The sequence below is a fragment of the Nymphaea colorata genome, chromosome 9 (genome assembly GCF_008831285.2).
Source record: "Nymphaea colorata isolate Beijing-Zhang1983 chromosome 9, ASM883128v2, whole genome shotgun sequence".
In the NCBI taxonomy this organism is placed as follows: Eukaryota; Viridiplantae; Streptophyta; class Magnoliopsida; order Nymphaeales; family Nymphaeaceae; genus Nymphaea; species Nymphaea colorata.
The window spans coordinates 14,981,283-15,002,341 of NC_045146.1; the positions used below are offsets into that span (position 1 = coordinate 14,981,283).

Sequence of the window (21,059 nt, forward strand, 5' to 3'; positions counted from 1 at the left end):
AACTGGCTTTGGGCCTGGACGAGGATCACTAATTCACTAGCGCGCGTGCCTTGGATTTGATATGTTGTTGTCAAACACTGAAAGAGAAAACGATAATTGCCCACTCTAGTTCTAAACACAAACGCAGAGCTCAGGCAAGCTGCCGCAGAACTAATTTGGATTCACTTCTTAATTTGTGAACTCTGCGTCATGGACTTGACATGTTGTTGTCAAGCTCAAGACCTTTCATACAAGAAAAGCTTCGCCATCTCAAGCTTTGTTTCAGGTCAAAAACTTTTGACAACCAAACCGATGATGACCGGCCAAGAAGGTTCAAGTAATTGGCATTAACCTAAAGAGGCGTAGGACATGCAAAAAGAACACTGTTTTAGAACACACACTGCTAACTAACTAAATACATGTCTTTTAAGCACAATGTCCTTGCTTCCGTCATGTATAATATTTGATTGTTGAGTTTAGAAGTGACATCCATAATCGGAACTTATTTTCCTTCTCTGTGAAATAAGAAGACGTGTATCCTCAGAAAATTGAAAAACTAAAAGATCCAACAAGCGACGGATTTAATCCCCACTATCCTCATTGAGTTCACCTAAAGAAGGCAGATTTTAGGGGGGAGCGACCAAAACAATAGAAGGGGCGCGCCGAAGATACAAACAAAGGCCAAGCCTCGAATCTGCAAATCATACTCGAGACGGCCACTGCCAATAATGGGAGAAGTTCGATCGGATATTATATAAAAAGCTGACTCGCCAACGTATTCCACCCTTTGGAGAAACAAGAAACCAGTGTTTTATTTTCCACGGGAAGAGAAACCCCGCGGCTTTAGCTAATACTATATATACTATGTACATGCATTACGTTTTATGAGCAAAGGCCAATTGAGTACCACTACTGACCCCTCTTCTCTTGAACGCACAAACGGAAAGCAACCATAAGAAGTCAAATCCACACACAGAAGCAGAAGCAGAAGCAGAAAAGCAGAACTAATTCCACTCCCTCCTTCCCTTGAAGACCAACTTCTTCCTCCACCCTCTCCCTTCCTCCTCTTCTTCTCTTGCCTCTCTTTCTCCCTCCCTTTCTTCTTCTTCCCTTTCCCGCCGTTCTTCCTCCTCTTCCTCTTCTCTCCTCTTCCTGGCCTCCTCTTCCTCCCTCTCCTTCTCCCTTTCCCACTTTTCTTCCGCTTCCTCTTCTCTCTTCTTCCTGGCCTCCTCTTCCTCCCTCTCCTTCTCCCTTTCCCTCTTCTCTTCCTCTTCCTCCTCTTTCTCCCGCTCCCACTCTTTCTCCCTCTGCCTTTCCTCCTCTTCCTTCATCAGCTTCTCTTCTTCCACCGCGCAGTAGGGGCAAGCGAGGATGATAGCATCCGCCTGCGAAGACAGAAGCTGCCTCACGTCGCTCCTGTTAGCGTTGAGGGAGAGGGAGACGACGCTCTCGCCGAGGGTCTGGAGGACGGAGCTGCTGCCGGCGAGGAACTGGGGGTGGTTTCTCTTGGACATGGTGCTGAACCCCATGAACACCAGCGAGTCGTTGTCGTAGGACATCTGTGCCATCGGCTCGTAGCGGGACGTCGCGAACACATCCCCCTCCGACACCTTGAACCGCCTCACCCCGCAGCGGTCCGTCTCGTTAGGAGCCACGATCTGAACCATGCCTTCCCCGTAAGTCACTATGGCTATCTCCGTCGCCTTCGGGTTCCAGTGCGGACCCATCATCGAACCCTGCAAATCGTTTAACCAAATCGTCCGACGTCGGAATCCGGCCACCATTGACGGAAAGAACGAGCCGTTACAACTTAGAAATGCAAACCGTTTAAGAACAAACCTTGGTGAGGTTGACCATGAAGAGGCCAATGTTGGAGTCCTTGAGTGCGTGAAACTCCTTGTGGTCGATGGCGAGGCTCCAGCCGTAGAAGTTGGAGAAGTCGGGCTTCTTCTTGAAGATGTTGAAGGGCTTGTGCTTCTTGTCCTTCTTGTGGTGGTGCCCGCCCAGCCCCAACAAACCGTTCTCTGCCAAAGACTCCACCATCCTGTTCACCCAATTCAGGCCGTCCTTCCACTCGTCCTCCTCCTTCTTCTGCATAGGCACGATGGCCGGCGGCCTCCGACCTCCGGCCAGCGCTTCCATCACTTCGTCTGAAACCTGTTGATGCGACCACCCGGGTCATCATAACTAGTATACCTTCTCCAATGGGTAATTATGGAATGTAATAAGCAACCGAAACTTATATTGCTTACCCGGAATGCCGTCCGAAGGATTTTCCGGTCGAAGCCCAAAACCAAGTCGGTGAGCGACGAGTAAGTTCCGGTGTGCGTCTCCTGCAGGGGAATGGATATCACTTCTTGGGCCAATATTCATCAACCATGGACCTCCTTAAATTTGACTACAATGTGCAGTGTGATCAAACAATGCGCCAAATGAGAATGAAGAAAGAGTGATCGATCTGCGTTTCTTCCTTTTGCCTCCCTAAGTTACATATCTTTATCGTTTTTCCCCCCTTTCTTGAGTTATCAATTTGAAAGAACATAAGCACATAAAGTTACATGCAGTAGCCTTGTCCAAACCACGCTCGTAGACGTAGCGCCTGGAGTTTCCCTCGAGACTAGCATGTGTGTGTGTGTGTGTGTGCGTGAGAGAGAGGAGAGGGAGAGCTCCTTACAGCGATCTCATCGTTTGAGTTAGTGAAGATGGCATGTAGTCTGAGCTTACGACGCATCTCAGAGGGCTCGCTTGAGACATAGAACACCGAACCAGCAGGAAGCCTGAACACCTCCCCTTCCTCTATAGTCATGCACTGCATCTCACTCTCTTCAATCCAGCCCATATTTCCCCTTCCTGCAGCACACACATTAAGGTCAAGCATTGTGCGTATGTGTGTGTGAGTGAGAGAAAGCGAGAGAGAGACCTGTCTGGACAAAGAACACCATGTCGGAGTGAAGAATGACTGGAAGAAAGAGAGAGCTCGGCTCCAACGAGAAGAAATGGAGCTGGTAGTTCCTGCCATAGGCATCCCCAATTTTCACGTACGACACTTGGCCGGACTCCGACGAAGAGAGGATCTTCCGGTGTTCCTTCTTGACGAACCGGCTGTGATCAGGAAGGGCACCAGATTCATGGTGCGCCTCTATCTGGGGAAGCACGACGACAAGAAAGCAGAAGAAGATAAGAAGCAGCCGTGAAAGAGGAGAAGTACTCCACACAGCATCCATCATCATTTTCCTTAGTTGCTGATTCAGTGTGCCCCTTTTCCCTCTGGTTCATGACGGAGAAGAGGGGTAAGAGTACGGGATTCTTATAACGGAGAGTGGTGGTTGTAAAGGCCAATTTCACCATGGCCGGTGAGGTGCCTCCGATCATGGTTCTCATGCCAGCCACGTGGGTCGTTGCATGCTCGTACGTGGCGATAGAAGCTGCAGGTTCTGTGGCAGCCCAACGGGACAGGTACAGAGTGCCGTTCTTCCTATGCGGCATCATTAAGAGTCCAAGATCTCCCGGGATTGGTTTGAAACCCACCAAATTAGGCATATCAAGCAACCGCCTGTTCGAATCTTACGGGCTTAAATTCAAGTGATCTTAGAAACTATTTCTATATAACTAAGATTTTCATTTTCATTTGTTTTTCTCTTGACACAAAAATTGTAATTATAATTGAAGTTTAAATAGTCTTTTACGTGCCTGTTCTGTGCTAACTAGTCGAATAAAGGAAGAAAGGTTTGCAGTTAAAAAAAAAAACTGCAGACTGCCGTCTGATATACCTACCTGTATACATCTAGCATAACGTGGAAGTGGACATTTGTTGACAGTGGAACACATTGGAAAGCAATGTTGGACAGCCAGATCAACTAGATGACATGCAACTTAGACATTTGTTTGCAAATGGGACAACGTTGAAGGTTTATATTGGAAAGCCGAACCATTTTGGCTCTCGTTGTTTTCTGGTAGCACCTGCAAACGGATGACGCGATTAATTATTTCGCATACAAATATTGTTTAGGACTTCATATTGGCTGTATGTCCGGGGGTCCTGCATTCTGACGGAAACATAAATTAGATCTTTCAGATTATTGAATTGAAACGTCTCTAAATTTTCTGGTCTACACGTAGTTTTGGAATTTCAAAGAAATAATGTTTTTCCATAACTGCACATCAAGAATTGGATAGCCAAATTGACTGGTTGTAGATGAAAGTCATTGCAATGACTACAGTGCATATGTCATCGTTTGACACTGCGGTTACACAATGCCTACACAGATGTCTCAGAATTTGTTAAAATGTTCTAAGGCTAATCCCAGTAGAATGATCCCTCAAGAATCTATAATGCTCTTCCAATTTTTAGTGATCACTGCCATATGTTTTTGATACAAGGATGGTTTCGGAAACTCGTTGAAGATGTATTAAAGCAGTTGATTCTTCTCAACTTTAAAATGGAGACGAGGAGAATTTGAGCAGTCTCCAGTTCAAGGGTTCTCACATCACTCGGCTCTTTTATGAACTTCCGCTTCTTGTTCGGCTGTTCTTACTAAATCCAAGTTCATGTGAATCTGACATCCTAGGTACTCAAGTAAATATCTCAAAGACTATGTTGCGTATGTACGTGTTTTAAGTTGAGTACTTGTCGTTTAACAGGTAGTAATTAAGCTACGATAAGGCTGATCTCAAGGGATTATTAAGCAACTCAATTCATGCTTTGAACTCAACCTACGTGTAACTCAAAAACTTTATGCTCACCCACTTAAGTCGCTAGCACTTCCAGGGAGGCATTTCGTTCGGACTTAAATATCGGAAGGGGGATGATCAATATTAAATCCATGATTACCAAATCTTGAAAATCTCAAATCCAAAACTATCAAATGCCCCCTAATGTTCAGCCTAGTCGGCAAAAGTTTTGTTGTTGAATCTCAAACGAGGGAAACTGGGCCTTATCAGGATTTAGATGCCAAAACTTGTCCCGTACTTGAACGTGGAGAGCTCTTACTTAGCAAGGCCATGTTGGGTTTTGACTAAGTTTATCATTTTTAAATTTTCATATGTTTCCTTCTATGGTAGAATTGGAAATGTTGTACCAACAATAGAATTGGGATCAGGTTGTTGGGATGGGCTGTCGCGGTATAAACATTTACGGAATGATCTCTAATTTTTAATTGCTGGTAGAACATTATACCCTCTAGCTTCTGTTTTTCATCGTCCTTGTAACTTCTCTTTGTAGAGGTCCCTTGAGAATCCGATATTTGACATCATATGATCTGAATCTGAATCCAAATTTTAAACTGAATATTGCTGACTTTCAGACTATAAGGGTGTTGCATATATGATATTTATTTAAAACTATATTCAATCATAGTCTGATCGGATATTTATATACATCTGAATCTAAATCTGATCGGATGTTGTTTCTTAAATCCGAATTCGCCAAGTTTTTTGGAATGATTCTGTCAGGTTTCTCATCCAAACCGGATGTATTAACGTCTCTGACTAAAACATTTACAAAACCTGAAAGTGTTAGGGCAGAATCATTATGCACTGCAAAACTGGGTTCCAGTGAGGAGATTGGAGGGTCCATTTCCTTATATTCTGCCTTGAAGATCACCAAGCAACAGGGAGCAGACCTATATGTTTGGATAATATCCGTTGAATTTGTTTGCAACCCCAGCGTATATTCGTCGATTTCCAGAAATCCAGAATTATTAAATTCCTTTTCCTGCAAAAATAGTCTGAACCCTCTCTTGCCTGTTTTACTGTGAGACTGAATAACTGTATTCCCTTTCTCGTGAAAGCCTGAAACAACAGTTAGGCATTGGTTAAGAGCCAATTCTTCCATAATGTCCTCCACATTTAGATTCTACTATACTATCCACATGTAAGTCACGTTATGCCAAATTGTCATGTTAATATTGGTCTTGATCCCTGATGAAAATACGTACTCCCAATGGGTAGAAAACTATTAGAGATTTAGTCTCATCAACCTCATAAAACTGTTCCATGCCATGTTTTTAAATTGACCTTGCATTCATTCCGTTGCTTCCAAAGATACCATATGATTATGTGAAAATAATGGCAGATGCACATGTGGGCTTGCGTGGGCAATTGCCTGCACACCCCACTTAAATTGCTTATTTACATGTTAATGTGCCTCATAACATTCACTTACTTTTTATATGTACTTGCCCGTTTAAGGATTGCCATTTGAAATGCTAGTACCCCTCTGCTGAAAATTAATTTCTGGCTCCGCTGCTCCCTGAAAGCGTATTCACCAGTTGGTAATAATTTTATGTTCAGAATTCCGTCCCATCCATCATCCATGTGGTGGATTCTTGAATCATCACAATTTAAGATATGTTCTATACTCCAAACTTGCTAAGCACAAACTTCCATGTGGAGCGAGCCACTATGCACTGAAGGCAAATGGCCTTCTTCTACAAAACCAAGTGACATGCATCTAGAAACTATATGCATGCACATCTTCACGAATCGAGCTTCCATTAATAGTCTCCCTTCGCGTCTAATATAGACTGTCCAGCTTGCTCTTGCAGGACTAGTCCTGCATCAAAATCTGATTCCTCTACTTCACCGAGCCATTCAATCTGATGTTTTTTTCCCATGCTTCTCTTCTAGCAATTAACTTTTCAGGTTTTCTGCCCACAAGAAAATAAGATGTGGTATATATCTGAAGTGGCTGGACTAAACTGCCCTCTTCTGACCTGCTGAATAAGCTGTATATTAGTCCTGTTCTGCAGTTAGCTTCCTTCATTGTGAAGGCTAGCAGCTGCCATCTACAGGGATCCAAGCTAAGGTTCCTTGAACTTGAAATTATCCAACCATCCTTTGGAACCGATGTCATCAAGATGGCCAATCCTTGATAATTTTATGGATGGCCCCCACAAGTTCATCCATTCTTTTCACCGGCAGCATCTCAATATTATCATCTCCATCGTCACAGAGAGCCTTCTAGTACCATTGCTTTATGCATCGATAAAAATATTCGAGCTGTCAAGCGATAATATCATGGGTCATCCTTGGTGACCACTTCTTTCCAAATGCCAGGAGGTTGAATTGTCCCTAACACCCCTCCCCTCTTCCCAACCTTACTCTATCTCAACACCATAAGGAAGAACAGTATTCACTAGAGTCGAACAGCAGACGTGCCTCTTCTCGTGCCCCTTACTTGACTAGCTATGCTACACCTCTTGGGGAAAAAGAAGATAAAACTATCTCTAATATGCTTGCTCTCATTGTTCAAGCAGAAAGCAGGCAATCAGTCTCCCAGATGGTTCAACAAAAAATAACCATCAGACGAACTTGACTGGACACAATTCATTGAGACATAACTAACAATACCTAGTAGGTGTTGTTTATGAAAGGTGACTCCATCAGAAATTAATCAGGCATGCCCACAGTCCATTTCCTTGTGCAGTCATTGGATCGGAGCTGCATGGACCATAGGGAAGCACAGGCTACGTTTGCTTACCATGTCTGCATCTAAGTTTCCACTCTTTGACCGATATTCCGAATAAGACTGAGCCAAACTAGAAGATGCCGGCGTGGGATAAAGCACAGGAACAGTGCAAAAAACAATGGATGACTGGATTTTGGGTATTAAGTAAGACAAAAGCTAGCTTTTTATGGATAAAGACTGACTTTGGCTTGGCCACTTTATCCCGTTCATGATTGAGATGCCATCCAATTTAAGAAGGCATCTTTGATTCTCTAATGATTAGTTGACGGAGATTCCATGTCTCTGTGAATGCTGTAATTAAGTGTTCTCCACCATAGTCGGGAGACACGATCCTTGTCGTATACTTATAAATGGTTCTCTCCACATGCCAAACATATATAAAACCATCTCTTCAGTTATATAAGAGGTTATTGAATTGTGACACTTAGAAAGAAGAAAAGAAAGTCTCAAACCTGTGCAATTGCAGGACTGGAAAATTATTTTGGATTGAATGCCGAAATTGGTCCCGCCCCTCATCAGGTTTGGTGAAGAAATGTAAATATTTTAACTAATAGTGAGTTCTAGAACTCCTTCAATGTCAAAGTCTTCAGCAGAGGCTCTTTAAATAAATCTACCACATTGATCTGCAATTGGAATCACATTGGCAGTGCAATGTTGCTGGAGTTATGGGCGAAGAAAAGGAGTTTGTTCGACAGCAGACTACTTTCAGAGTAGCAGCATCTCAAGCAAGGGAACCTCAACTTCACGTCCCACTCTTTGTGGTCAAAAGAAAAAGAAGGAAGAAGGTAACGCCTTTATCAATTTTTTTTCTCCATAAAGCAGGATAAGGTGAGGTGACTCCTTCCCTGTCAATGAGGTGCCACTTCTGTTTATGTAAATTGTAGAATATCCTGGTTTATCAGGGTTTACAGATCCGCAGCTTCACTAGCTCAGGATTTCTGAGATGATACTAGAACAAAGCATTTCAGGAATGGTAGCACATTTTTACTGAATTAACAAAAAACACATTCAAATTTAACTTTTTATTTCATATGATCATATGTGTAATGTGTGTGTGCGTGTGTAAATTAGTCAATTTGTTACTGCAAAACGACACAAATAAAGTTAGGTTTTCTTTGAAGATGATTACCTGCCGGTGTCCTCACCCAACAACCATAGCTTTTATTTTTCTTTAACCGTGACTTCTCACCCTTGAGCCTCACTTCCTAGGCTGTGTGGTGCACGCAATTAACTCTATATTTCTGCTGTTAAGCTTGAAGAAGTCTTTGACACTGTTCCTCTTCTTTCTGCAGCAGGTTCTCTACGAGCATTCAGGTGCAATTTGTGAGAGAAAATGCTGGATTGCTGAAACCGAGAAACTCGATAACCTTTACCTCCAATCAGAGCACAATTATATGCTTGCTTGTAGCACTCCTTTTATATAAGGTTATGGCAAAGTAATTATGATCTAGTCAAAGCGCAATGGGCCGTTACTCTGGACTTCTTTTGCTTGTTGTGAAAAACTGTTCTGGAAAATTAAGTAGCTACGTCAACTGCATGTTTCAGCGCCACAAATGAACCATTCACAAATCCTTCTCAAACACCGTTTCTTTTCAAAATCATTATATATATATATATATATATATATATATATATATATATATATATATATATATATAGACAAACACACGCACGGAGCAATATATTCGTCTACCCAGCTTGCAGGATTCGACTTAAGTGACCTAACGAATTGAGGATGTTCATGAGTTCAATACTCAACAATTGCAATTTTCATCTCTTTGGCATAAAGTGGTGTCAGCCAAGAAGGATAGAGAAAAGGAAGAAGGAAAAAGTGTGCTCATTCTTCCTAGTTAGTTTAGTGACTATTAATCTGGCTGGGAACAGGCAGACTCCCTCTCTCACACATTTATTTTTCTTTCCACGTTGCGGGTACCAATGAATACTTGCTTCTTGCTTCTTTAATGAATCAATTGAACTCTATATACTGAAATTTGAAATTTTAGGTGTTCTTCAAAGAGAAAAAGAGAAAACTTTTCATTCTCCCTTTTAGAGCCTTTCCAGATCGGCACAAAGGAGGAAAAAAAACCAGCAGCTAGAAAGACATGTTTATCGAACTGCGCAAACAAACGAAAGTAGAAAACCATGCATGGCATTCCTTTACACTGGCAGTGATCATGAGGTTTCCTTCTTTTGACGCAAAACAAACTGCAACAAAGGAGAGAAGATCTTATCCCTCTCAAGCCTACGTGCCTTGAAATTCCTCAACAAAGATTGACAGTGGCTTGAAGGGCAATCAGTAGCAGTCCCAAATATGCCATGTGGGGACTAATATATGCGTGCTTCCAGGTCATGAACTTGCATACAAAATATAAATGGGAAAATGACACTAAAACAAATGAATGGTCTTGGTATTTATTGAGAGTTTGATTTTTCTTTTTACTCCAAGATCATTCAATTGCTGATTCAAACATTTGCCTCCATGGAGATCAGTAGCTAGCTAGCACAAAGATGAGATGAGATCGTCAACTAAAGATCCCTTGCTTACAGATGGGAGCAATCCATGGTTGGGGTGTTGGAAGCTGATCTTGTACACGCTGTTTAAAGAGGAAGTTAGTAAAAGGGGATGATGCAATAAGGAGGGCAACTGAGAGATGGTTGCCTTTGGCTTTATGTTACTTTAGAGGGGGAAAGAAAAATCTGACAGACCTTTCCTTGGGGAGGAGACATTTGTAGATTCCCCATCTACAGTGATCCTTCCCTGGCAGGAAACTGCCTCCAGCTGCAGTATTGTTGGGAAGTTTAGTTTGAACAAAATTATCGCCAATATCATCTTTATCTTCAATTTTATTTATTTCTGTTATGAGAAGCTATGATAGTTTGAATTTTATCTGATCAAAGAAATCGATAAAGTTAAAATTCCAAAAGGACTATAAAGGTCCAGGAAGATGTATATCTAGAATCATATTTCCAAATACATTTCCTTCCAAGGATGTATCTGACCCAACTGTGCCCCCACCTACTTCCAATGATGTCCGTAAAAGATCTTCCTTGGACTCAGTTTTTATGTAATGGCCTTTAATATTGTAAAGCACACGCTTATGCCCAAAGGAGATCATGGTGGAGAAACGCGCTCCCTAAACAATCTTTGAGTATAAAAGGGAAAAGAGAAGAAGAAAAGAAAAGAAAGAGGGAAAAGAGAAGCGGTGTGGCGCCATGTTCTGATGTTCACATAGAGCATGCTGACCGATCGAAAACAAGAAAAATGTCTTGCAACTAAATAAAGGTAGTAAACTGGTTAAAGGTTTGGCACATAATTAAATAAAAAAGAGTTGAGTAGCTTTAGCGTAACGGGGAAGAACCAGCGTGCTTCATTAAAGAATATGAAACTGCCAAGAAGAAAAGAAAAAGAAAAAACCTTGAGTTGACGCCAACAAAGGGCAAAAATGAAGAGAAGATCAAAAGCCATACTTAGTGTTTTAAATTTACTGTGTACCACAAAGTTGGTGGCAAGGACATACTTTATATGTGCAAAAACAACTGGACATTGATATTTCTTTCTTTAACTAAGTTGCCAGCATGGGCAAACACTTGGCCAAGACCATAAGCTAATGGGTATGGAAAATTCGGATTTCTTCTAACTGTCTAGCTATTTTAAGACCTCATGGTAAAAGGGGTACTCAAGCTAGATCATCTCGCTTAACAAAATATTACCAAGCAATGCAACTCATGTGTTGAAGATAAAAGCATTTTTAGGGTTGAATGTGTTGAATTATAAATTTCATTTTCCTTTTTGATTCAAAAGAAAGACATTCTTCCCCATGTGATGGCAACTTTGTCGATGGATGCCTCGTATAAAAATAATCGGAAGTTACCAACTGGCTTTATGCGTTTTATGTGCTGCATGATTGCCAACTTCAACAACAAAGAAACAACAAATAAAACGGGGAACTTGAATAATATAATGCCCTGCAATTTGCAGTGAACGTGGATAGACGAGTAAGGTACGTACGCCTCTTGTTCCCATGAAAAAACTAAAGATTGTTGGAGACATGAAATTGAAGAAAAGGCCATCATGGTCGTTCAAATATTAAACATGGGTCCGGTTATTCTGAATTCTTAAATGATTTCCTTCCTCACAAGGCAACTTCAAAAACTTCTATGTATCCCATAAACCTCTCTCTCTCTCTCTCTCTCTCTCTCTCTCTCTCTATACACTGGCGATAGCACCTTTGGCTCCATCGTGCCAACTTTCTCGGGTTTTCTCTTCTATTATTGTTGTTGTTGTTTCATTTTTCATCTAGAAATAAAGATCCTTGTGTTCTTTTTCTCTTGCAACTTTACGGTTCCAAGACTAATCAGTTCCGGTTTCCAATGCATTAGGTGTTCCTGATTCGACCTTTTGCGTCAGGCCTTGTCAAATAAGAAAGAGATGCGGGGAAGAAAGTAAAAAAGACACGCCATTAATAAAGAAGGCTTGTGTAACCCTGTTAAAAGGGCAAAGGTTCAGTAATATTGTCATCTAGCACGTGGAAATCACGAACACTGACATTTTTATGACAATATCACTAAATTGGCGTGAGGATTTCAAGGGCAGGCGACACCAAAAGAAAGAAGCACTGCCCATTTCTTCTAACATCAGGAAGCTAGCTACTGTAAGACTTTTCAAAAAAACCAACGCAATCCAGGAAACGCTGTAATATAAAAGCACGTATTCTTGCAAATATCACAAGTCCTACTCTGCATTTTAATTTGCAAGAAAACCCCAGAAGAAAGTCAGATTAACGCTGTATTTTTTTCCGGAAAGATAGAAATGTGATTGTCGCAGAAACTGTGTTACTATCAATGGCAGTGACTGCAGAACTTTCCATGGTGTTCTTTTGGGTGCAAAGAACAGAGAACCGCTCAAAAATTCCAGCTTTAGGTGTTCAAAAAGATGTTGGTTGGTGGTGCTACCCATCTCCTCCCCCTTCTTTGGCAGCTAATAAACTATTCTTTCTGAGTAATCACGATTCTGCTGAACCCATCTCCATGATGATTAATCTCAGACGCTCCCACGTGAAAGCAGCATTAATAAAATGGAAATATTAATGAATACGGCCACCCTAAAATCTAGGGCCGTGTCAGGAATTGGGGTTGATGATTCATCTGGTGAAATTATAATCGTTATTGTTTTCTCTTTTTCGCTTCCACCGGACGAGGGAAAGGCCTTGGGAATATATAGACATTTATTTTATGCATGGCAGGCAGACCCTTCCCTTCGCTCTCCCCAACTGTTTGCAGGTCATCGTCAACAGAAGAAGGACGACTGCTGTGCAGGGCACGGGTTTCTTTCCATGACACTTTGAAGCCGAGTTTCAAGTTTTGTTTTTAAAGACGTAAATCCGTTTGTTCAAATTAAATCTCCATTGGCGTTTCAGATTTTGAACACAATATAAGCAGCGGATGTTTTCCCTTCGAATGAAAGATTTCAAGCTGTTGTTGTTTCTGCAGCAATTTCAACTTTCTGCTGCGATTTGCCTCCCTTGTTCTCGCTTTCACTTTACTGAAATACAACTCTGCTGCATTTTGGTCTGCTGCACATATATAATTCGGTTTCTCTTTCAGTCTAATGAAGTAAATATTAGAAATAAGCTTTGATGGACCTACCTGACCTGACCATGATCCCGCAGAGTTCAACCATGCATGTATCCGAGAACTAGGAAGCATGATCTGATTAGTGGTCGTCGCAAAGGACTAGTATGGAAGGGCGCTTGCAGCAGAACGGGCAACCAGCTCGTGGAAAAGTTCTTATTTGAACTTGTAAAGAGCTCGCTTGGCCGGACAGACAGGCAACAAATACGCGGTCTTTCATATGCATAGAATAAGCAGTTTCAGGCGATTATAAGAAGGAAATTCATTGGTTTCTGCTGCAAATTGAGCCATGAAATTGTATTTGAGATGTATGGTAATATTTCTAAACAAGCAAACCTTAGGCTGGCTCCCAAGTACGTTGAGTTTAAACTCAGCTCGATTTGTCACCTCAGTCTATCCTCGAAACCATTGGCAGCAAAGTTAACAGCTCATTCAAATGGCTTCACAGTAACTTCTTTATGAATCCAACACATTATTCATCGATTTTATTGTAAGTTAATTTATGAATCGTCTGTAGCTGGAAACTTAGGCCTAAGGCACAGGAAAAACAATACGCGAAAAGCTTTGGGGCTTTTCGAGACTTGTTCAGACGGTCTATCGTCTATGGCAGCAGTCCGAGTAGGCGGGATTAAGAGCCTGGCTACTTTTAACAGGTTCAGGTGGTGCCAAAAACTGGCTCTGCTTTGAGACAGAAACGAGGCAGAAGACAAGTTGCATCCCCCGCCTGACAATGAGACTGACCATCAATGTCAGACCCGATCCATCAACGACGCAGCAGTGGCACGAAACACAAACCACCAACCAGTACGATCCAAAACTTTTGTGTTTTTACACAAGCTTTCTTCCGTATCCGAAAACGGGGAAAGAAAAACAACAGTAAAATGGCAGCAGATTCATTTAATTACAGCTCCCCAACAATCAATTTCACAGAAAACGTTCATCCTGTGAAGATTAAAAGAAGCAACTAAAAACAACAGAAGCCATGCGATTTTTTTACTTCTTCCTTCTTAAGGAAAACTCAAATATTTTCATTGTGCTGTTCAAACACATGCAACTCCCAACAAGGACGTTCGACTGACACCTACTACATCAGCTAGAAACAGACAATTAAACTAGAATCGAAGTTTTTCTTTTTTTCAGTTGATTAATTATTAGTTTTTTTTTTTATGAGAAAAACCTAAACAGCCACCCCACGGAAAAGATCTAAAGGGAAAAAAAAGAAAAAAAAAAAAAAAGAGTGAGAAGCAGCACATTGACAAACTGGAGCTCGGCCGGGCCGGGTCGGGTCTGGGCGGCAGAGATCAGCAGCACCTCCAGGCTGACGTGGCGACGAGCTCCCGGTGTTGCCAGCAGAGAAGGAGAGACGAATGGTGCTTCTCCACGTGGAAGCCCTTGACCTGGGTCCGCTTGACCAGGTAGTCGGCCTGCGTCTCGGTGAAGTTGCTGAAGGGGACCGGCGCGAACCCGGCGCGGCCGAAGAGGCTCCGCCAGGGGAGGAGCCTCTCCGGTGAGGCGGGGGTTGGGGAGGGGCGGCACCATCGGGCGGCGACGGAGCCGTTGATCCTCGGCTGCAGAAGGTAGCGCTCGATCCGGCGGGCAGACTCGGGGTCGATCCCAGCCGCGTCCAGCGAGTCCATGAGCGCGGCGTAGAACCCGACTGCCGCCTCGAACTGCCGGCGGAAGGAAGCCTCCCCGCGCTCGCACTCCGCATCGACGAAGACGGCTATGCGGGGGCCAAGGCGCTTGAGGAAGCGGAGGAAGCCAGAGACGGAGTCGGGGCGGGAGAGTTCCCGCTGGACGGCCGGCGAGAAGTTGACGGCGACGACCTCGCCGTCGCGGATGGCGAGGGCGTCGAGGCAGAGCGACTCGAAGCGGCGGAAGGTGACGGCATCGAAACGGAAGGGAACGCTCAGTTCCTGGGCGAAGTGGCAGAGGTTGTCGCGGGCGAGGCGGACCTCCATGGAGTCGGAAGGGACGATGGCAGTGACACGGAGGGAGGGAGGGGAGGGCCTGGGCTTGAGAGCGATCTCCTGCATGAAAGAGGCCCACTGGCCGCCGAGCCCGATGTCGAAGTCGACGATGTGGATCGAGTCGGCTCCGTCGAGGGCCTCCAGGAGGGCCTGGTTGGCGGTGAAGTTGGCGAATTGGGGGAGCGGGGAGACCTCGGAGAAGGACTTGTAGGCGTCGATCTTGTGGACGAGGTCGATGGGGGAGAGGAAGGAGGAATGGTGGTGGTGGCTGACGCCGGAAAGGGACAGGAGGAGGGCTTCCTTGAAGTAGAAGGCGGCCCGTTGGAGGGGCTTCCCGAAAGGGGAAAGGACTTGATTGAGCCGCGCCAATATCGCCTGCGCGAGAGCGAGGTTGCCACCCTCGACGAACCCGGCGGCCTCCACCAGCTGGTGGATGATGAGCTGCAGGCCGTCGGAGCCCGCCTTCGACGGCGGCGACCGGAAGAATTGAGCCGGCTGGGATGCGGGCTCCGCCTGGAATTGCATCTGCTTCAGGTAAAGGTCGTCCAGGGATGGGTTGTTGATGCCGGTGGGGTTTGTGGCGGAATCGTAAATAGCGGGAAGGACGCACGGGTAGGGGAGGATGGCGTCGGGGAGAAGGAAGGAATTAGGAGGGTGAGCGGTGAAAGGCATCTGGGAGTCGATGACGGCGTCCTCCTGAGCAGGCATCTGCGGGAACAGGAGCGGCTGAGGCGGGGCGGAGTCGTCCTTCTCGCTGAAGATCCACCGGATGAGCGACGGCTCCTGAGGAGGAGAAGACACCGCCATTAGCATCGAGTCCAAGTCCTCCATGGGAGGACCAATCTCCGACTGCGAAGGGTGGCCGAAATCCGGCGGGAGGCCGCCGGAGGGTTGCGCTGTCTCCCTTGCCCATGGCAGCTGGGTTTCGTCAGACAGGAGGTTGGAAACCGCCGCCACCGCCGCTAGACCGTCAGAGTCCCCGCACCCGCCGCTGACGCTGCCTGAAGCTGTGAGAGAGGGAGACAGAGTGGTGACCGAGGTGGTGGTGGTGTTGGACGGGCTCGGGCTCCTGCAGAGGTCTAGAACAGATGTGGGCTCGACGAAGAAAGAAGGAAACTTCAATTGGTTGAGCAAAGAAGCTGGTGGTTGTTGTTGGTGGTGGTGGTGGTGGTGGTGAATGGAGGTGGTGGTAGTGCTGGTGGTGGTTAGGCTAGATCTCATGGAGGGTGGAGGTTAGTAAGGGGGGAGTATTTTGGCGGATGTGGCCGGGATTTTAAAGACTAGAAGCGTGGGCATCCATTTACGGAGGAGGGGGGAGAGGTGGAAGAGAAAGAGGGAGCTCTTCTCTCTCTTCTGCCTTCGTCACGTCCTCCCTCCCTCTCCCTCTCTCTCTCTCTCTCTTACGGTGTCGCTCTCTTTCTTTCTTTCTCTTCTCTTATGCCGACGAGGATGATGATGATGCTCTGCTATCCTGAGGATTCATTCATTCATCCATGACCATAGAATGAGTGAAGATGATGATGGTGGACATGCGAGACAGGAGGATGACCCTACCTGACGCCTCCTGCCGTGTGTTTCTCTAGCTTGTACGAGAAGCCATTGCTTTTCCATCCGTGTTTCTTCTTTTTTACAGAGAAATATCTAATCCGGATTTCCACGTTCTCCAAAAGCCTGCTCTTTATTTAATTTTTCTTAAATGGCCCACAACACGAGTCCATGAGATGAGCTCTGTGGCACTCTCCGGCATAGCATAGATCAATATATTTTTTTTTTTACCTCCTAAAAATGCACCTTTTCGTCCCCATCTAATTTTGCACCCTCCTTTCTAAACGGCCCTACTGTATGCATCATCTTCTTTCACAAAATGACTGGCGGCAGGCAACAAGAAATGTATTCGCGGGAGCTTTACTGATTAATCATCAGAGAGTCGCTTTTCCATGTCTCAGTCTTTGTGGCGGTGCCGGTGCCGGTGCCGGTGAAGAAGAACCCTCGCCAATTTAATGTAGTTGGTTAAGACATGAAATGGAAGCAGATGCAGCAATCATGTGAGTGGTCAGCGTCAAGATTGTCATCATTGGGCAGCCATCGGCAATCATATGCTCGTGGAAGCTTTTGGTACAGCCGGGTTGGGCATTACATGCAGGCAGGCGAAGGGCCTAAGGAGATAGATGACTGCTTTTACCCCCAACAAAATATTTCATTTTCCAAATGCGAGAAATACTATTCAGGCAGGACGAATTTTTCTTTCAAAAAAACAAAAAAAAACGGCAGAATAGGGGTCAAAGCAAGAAATCCAAATTCTTTCATCATCTCCATGCGGTCGGTCAAAGATTAGGACGGAATATTCCAAGGCATGCTCCCAATTAAGCTGACATGTTCCCTAACATCTCCCCAAACTCCATTTCCCTTACAGTTTTAGTTTTCAGCTTTAAAGGGTCGTCGTCCCAATTCTTTCTAGGGCACCAAGGAGTGAAACAAACACTAATAAGAGACTCCACTCTACCCAGCGTCTATGTATGGTGCCTTGCTATATATCACTCAAGCAACAACAACTCCGGGTCCGCTCAATCTCAATGCTAAACCTGGCTAAAGACTAAAAGCATGAGCTGCCCAATTTGAGCGTTGTTGTACGTAAGTGGGCCATGTCTTTAGCCCGCTTTAGCCAGGCAACACTCTGCCCATGGCTAGGTTTGGCATATAGTGCGCGCCTCTATACCATTTAAAAACAGAAGTTCTTCCGCTTCACATGCACTTAAATAATTTGGCTTAGACTTCTCTTGAGTGTCAAGAGCTGGGCTCCATCACACTCTAGATGTTGAGCTCTCCAAATCATGCTCCTCTTAGGTCGTCTTGAACTCGAGTTATCTTCAGATGTTACTAGTTTTCTTTTGTCACGAAAACAATTCCAACTTCGTCTTATGCAACGAGAGTGAAGACATTCGTACATTCATATGAACGAAAGTATGTTGAGGGAGGATCCTCTTTAATGAAGCTACCACAGCCCGTGTTCAGACCAAGTGGACTTGGGGATTCGAACTCGGGCAGTTGGACCGACCCACTTAAGGCTGCAACCGAACCAGACTGCACGCCAAGGACGGAACAGACAATTCGGCAGATACAATTATTGACGGAGAAGAAGAGGCCACGCCCTCCTAAAATGACAATTCTGACCCCTTCTTTTTCACGTTAGATTGCATGACAAAACGACTCATCTTTCCAGTCCTTTCAGTGAAAGAGAGAAACAAAATCGTCATTGTGGCCTGCGAATGCGGTCAAAGCGGGAAAAAGCCATCTCGGTCAAACAAGGAACTCAGAAGCAGAAAAGTACGCGAAAGCTTTTTCCTTTTTTTTTTTTTTGTTTTTGGAAGACCATCTCGCGAGCAAGAGCCGGAAAATGCAAACGGGCACAGAGAGAGAGTACGAACTTGTTTTTGTGGGTTTTAGAAGAAGCAAAACAACGCACCTCGTTCGCCTAATTCTTGTTTTTTCCTCTGGAATGGAACGATCTCTAAAGGCCACCGAGTCGTCGCAGGCCGAGCCCACCTGGGTTCAGACCGCCTCGCCGGCGGCAAGGACGAGGCGGTCAGTCTCACTCCCTCCTGCTTTTTTGCGAAGACAGGTGCTGCAGGGCTTGCGTCATCGTCACGGGCGAGGGACGGACGAAGACCTGGAATAAATGTTTGGCCCTATTTAAATAATTATTTCTTTTTTGCAAGGGGTGGGGCCTAGCCAAGAGGATGCTCCTCCAAAAAAAAAGTCGAGATTAGATCTCCTATTATGACGGGCGACCCATCGGGACCATTGGTTCCATATTGACCTCGTTAGATAGGCATTATTTAAAATAGTTATGAGCAGCACATAATTTCGTGTTCCCCATTGACGTTTGATCAAGAAGCGATCGATCGAAACGGAGAAGAAGAACATGCACGATTTGCTTTTGCTTTCGCTTGGCAAGGTCAAAATGAGGCGACCGATCCGATCCTGCCTAAATCGGTGGATCTCGTGCCCAAATCTCCGGCCGATCAAGTGGGGAGCGTAATTAGCAAGAGTTCCGTGTCTTAGTGTTACAAGTTAGAAATGGATGATCGGCAAGTTGGTGACTTTATCTTTGAGATGGTCAAGTTTCAGAGAGTGGTCCTCGACTCTGGATATGAAAGGCAGGGTGTGGAGAGATCTAGAGGGAGATGGAGAGTCGTCGCTGGCAAAGGTGGAAGAGGAGAGGGAAAAGTGAAGGTGACGAGTACAAGAATCGTGGGAGCACCCATTTCATTTTCACAAAGGAATTGGAGTGACATATCCATGGAATCCTCGCCCTCCATGTTATTCAGAGCCGCCCCCTCATATAGACTCCTCACTCTCTCTCTCTCTCTCTCTCTCTCTCTCTCTCTCTTCTTGAGAGATACACCTGAGCCTGCGCCTTTTACGTAGGAAGGTCTCACCCCTTCCTTTATGAGTGGGTGATCATGGCTATCTTTTGGTCGGAAATTGGAATATGACAACCGCTTTTGTCATTCACAAGCCTTCTCCTTCCAGCTCTCTCTCTCTCTCTCTCTCTCTCTAGATATATAAATATATATACAGTATACACACATCTGTTTGTGTGGCTGTGTGCGTGCGCACACACGGCGGCCAGTTGCACGCAACTTGCGAGAGTAACTATTTGCAGATACTTTCCTTAGCGTTGCTGTACTTCTCTAAACCCTAAAATTTGATGTGACATGCACATGTATGCGTGTCTTCCAGTGTGGTTGTACATAATCCGCTGCACCAGCGCACACGCACAAGATTCAGCAGCAAAGCTAGTCCAATTGTGTGGTGTATTGTATCTCCCTCTCTCTCTCTCTAAAACACGCACAGTTTGTTGTTTCACACGGGCTGCTTATATATGTATTCCCACAGTTTGTCAACTGCCATTTACTAGAACTTGTTTCTCAGCAACAAAATCATCTCTTCCGCCTGCGATTCTCGATCAAGCAGCCGACCGAACGACTGGTTTCTTAAAGAAAACTGTCGCTTCTGTCATAATTCTAGATGCCCAAACACTTGTTTCTGTTATTTAACTCATCCACAGTCTTATCAACTCGTAAGAGTATGGAACATCTGCAAGTTAGTTGATCAAAATTTTTCGATTTTTCTTCACAAAATCTTGACTGTACAGATGCAATACATGGATCAAAGTTTGGAAATGGATAATAAACTAGTACCTTCTGATCTCTGCATATAATTATTTAATTTTATGAAGGTCGAACGTTCAGTGGTACATCTAGAATATTTGAAGCTTTGTAGTTATAAAATCTTCTGAGATACACAAACGAAAAATGATCCAAACAAGAAATTTAGGTTTCTATTTATGTTAACCACAAGCAAGTGGTTCAACTTTTGAAAAGCGATCGACCTGAAAGATTGATTTCTGAAATAAATTGAACCAGATCCCTTCCCGCATACTAAAGTGCATGTATCCTCTGAGAGAGAATAAATTATGATTACAGAACAAGGTTCGCGCTTTGCTTATATCTGGAAAACGTACTTCATGATTAGGTAGCTGCGTGTTGCATTCCAAGGCCCATCATCATCTTCATTTTCTTACGTTTTGATGCAGCAGGCGTACTCAAATCTCAAAAAAAAGCCGAATCCATGGGCGCTCATGGAGAGTTTTGTGTTTGAAACTGCTGTTTAGATCTTTATCTGTATTTAAAATCCAAATTACATGTATTTGGATCCAATGATCCAAATCTTGTTCAGATGGCTCCATATCCAAGGTCCATCCCTGCCTTTATATAATGACGTTGAAGTGTGAGATCAAGCTTTATTATCTTTTCTTGTTATTTAAAGTGGATTTTTAGTTCCTTGCAACTTTTGTGGTTTAGTGGTTCAAATCTGCAAGATTCGGCTCCTAATCTCTGCGTCACATTTCCACTTAGTAGATAGTGTTGTCCTGCTCAAAACGAATTGTCCATTACATTTTGCAAATGAAGCACACCTATTGTTAAAAAGCTAAGAAATTGAATTTA

The 21,059-nt window shown here is 44.3% G+C and overlaps 2 protein-coding genes across 2 annotated transcripts; both read right to left on the reverse strand.

The window, feature by feature from the left end:
* Positions 1-730: 730 nt before the first annotated feature.
* On the reverse strand, positions 731-3,253 carry LOC116261181 (vicilin-like seed storage protein At2g18540). The gene is made up of 5 exons (XM_031639812.2): positions 2,900-3,253; positions 2,654-2,829; positions 2,232-2,312; positions 1,819-2,136; positions 731-1,715 (listed from the first exon to the last, which is right to left on the reverse strand). Exons 1-5 carry the CDS (start codon positions 3,207-3,209, stop codon positions 984-986), a joined length of 1,617 nt encoding a protein of 538 aa, XP_031495672.1. The 5' UTR covers positions 3,210-3,253; the 3' UTR covers positions 731-983.
* Positions 3,254-14,043: 10,790 nt separating this feature from the next.
* LOC116261234 (scarecrow-like protein 15) lies at positions 14,044-16,627 on the reverse strand. Its single transcript, XM_031639903.2, has one exon. The coding sequence runs from the start codon at positions 16,267-16,269 to the stop codon at positions 14,380-14,382; it is 1,890 nt and encodes a 629-aa protein (XP_031495763.1). The 5' UTR covers positions 16,270-16,627; the 3' UTR covers positions 14,044-14,379.
* Between the last annotated feature and the right edge of the window lie 4,432 nt (positions 16,628-21,059).

What these genes read in the sequence shown, in the direction of transcription:
- LOC116261234 (XM_031639903.2), bottom strand. Translation starts at nt 16,269, where the DNA reads ATGAGATCTAGCCTAACCACCACCAGCACTACCACCACCTCCATTCAC.
- LOC116261181 (XM_031639812.2), bottom strand. Translation starts at nt 3,209, where the DNA reads ATGATGATGGATGCTGTGTGGAGTACTTCTCCTCTTTCACGGCTGCTT. An exon ending in ACTCAAACGATGAGATCGCT is followed by an intron (nt 2,313 to 2,653) that starts GTAAGGAGCTCT and finishes ATTCCCCTGCAG; the next exon opens with GAGACGCACACCGGAACTTA. An exon ending in TCCTTCGGACGGCATTCCGG is followed by an intron (nt 2,137 to 2,231) that starts GTAAGCAATATA and finishes TCGCATCAACAG; the next exon opens with GTTTCAGACGAAGTGATGGA.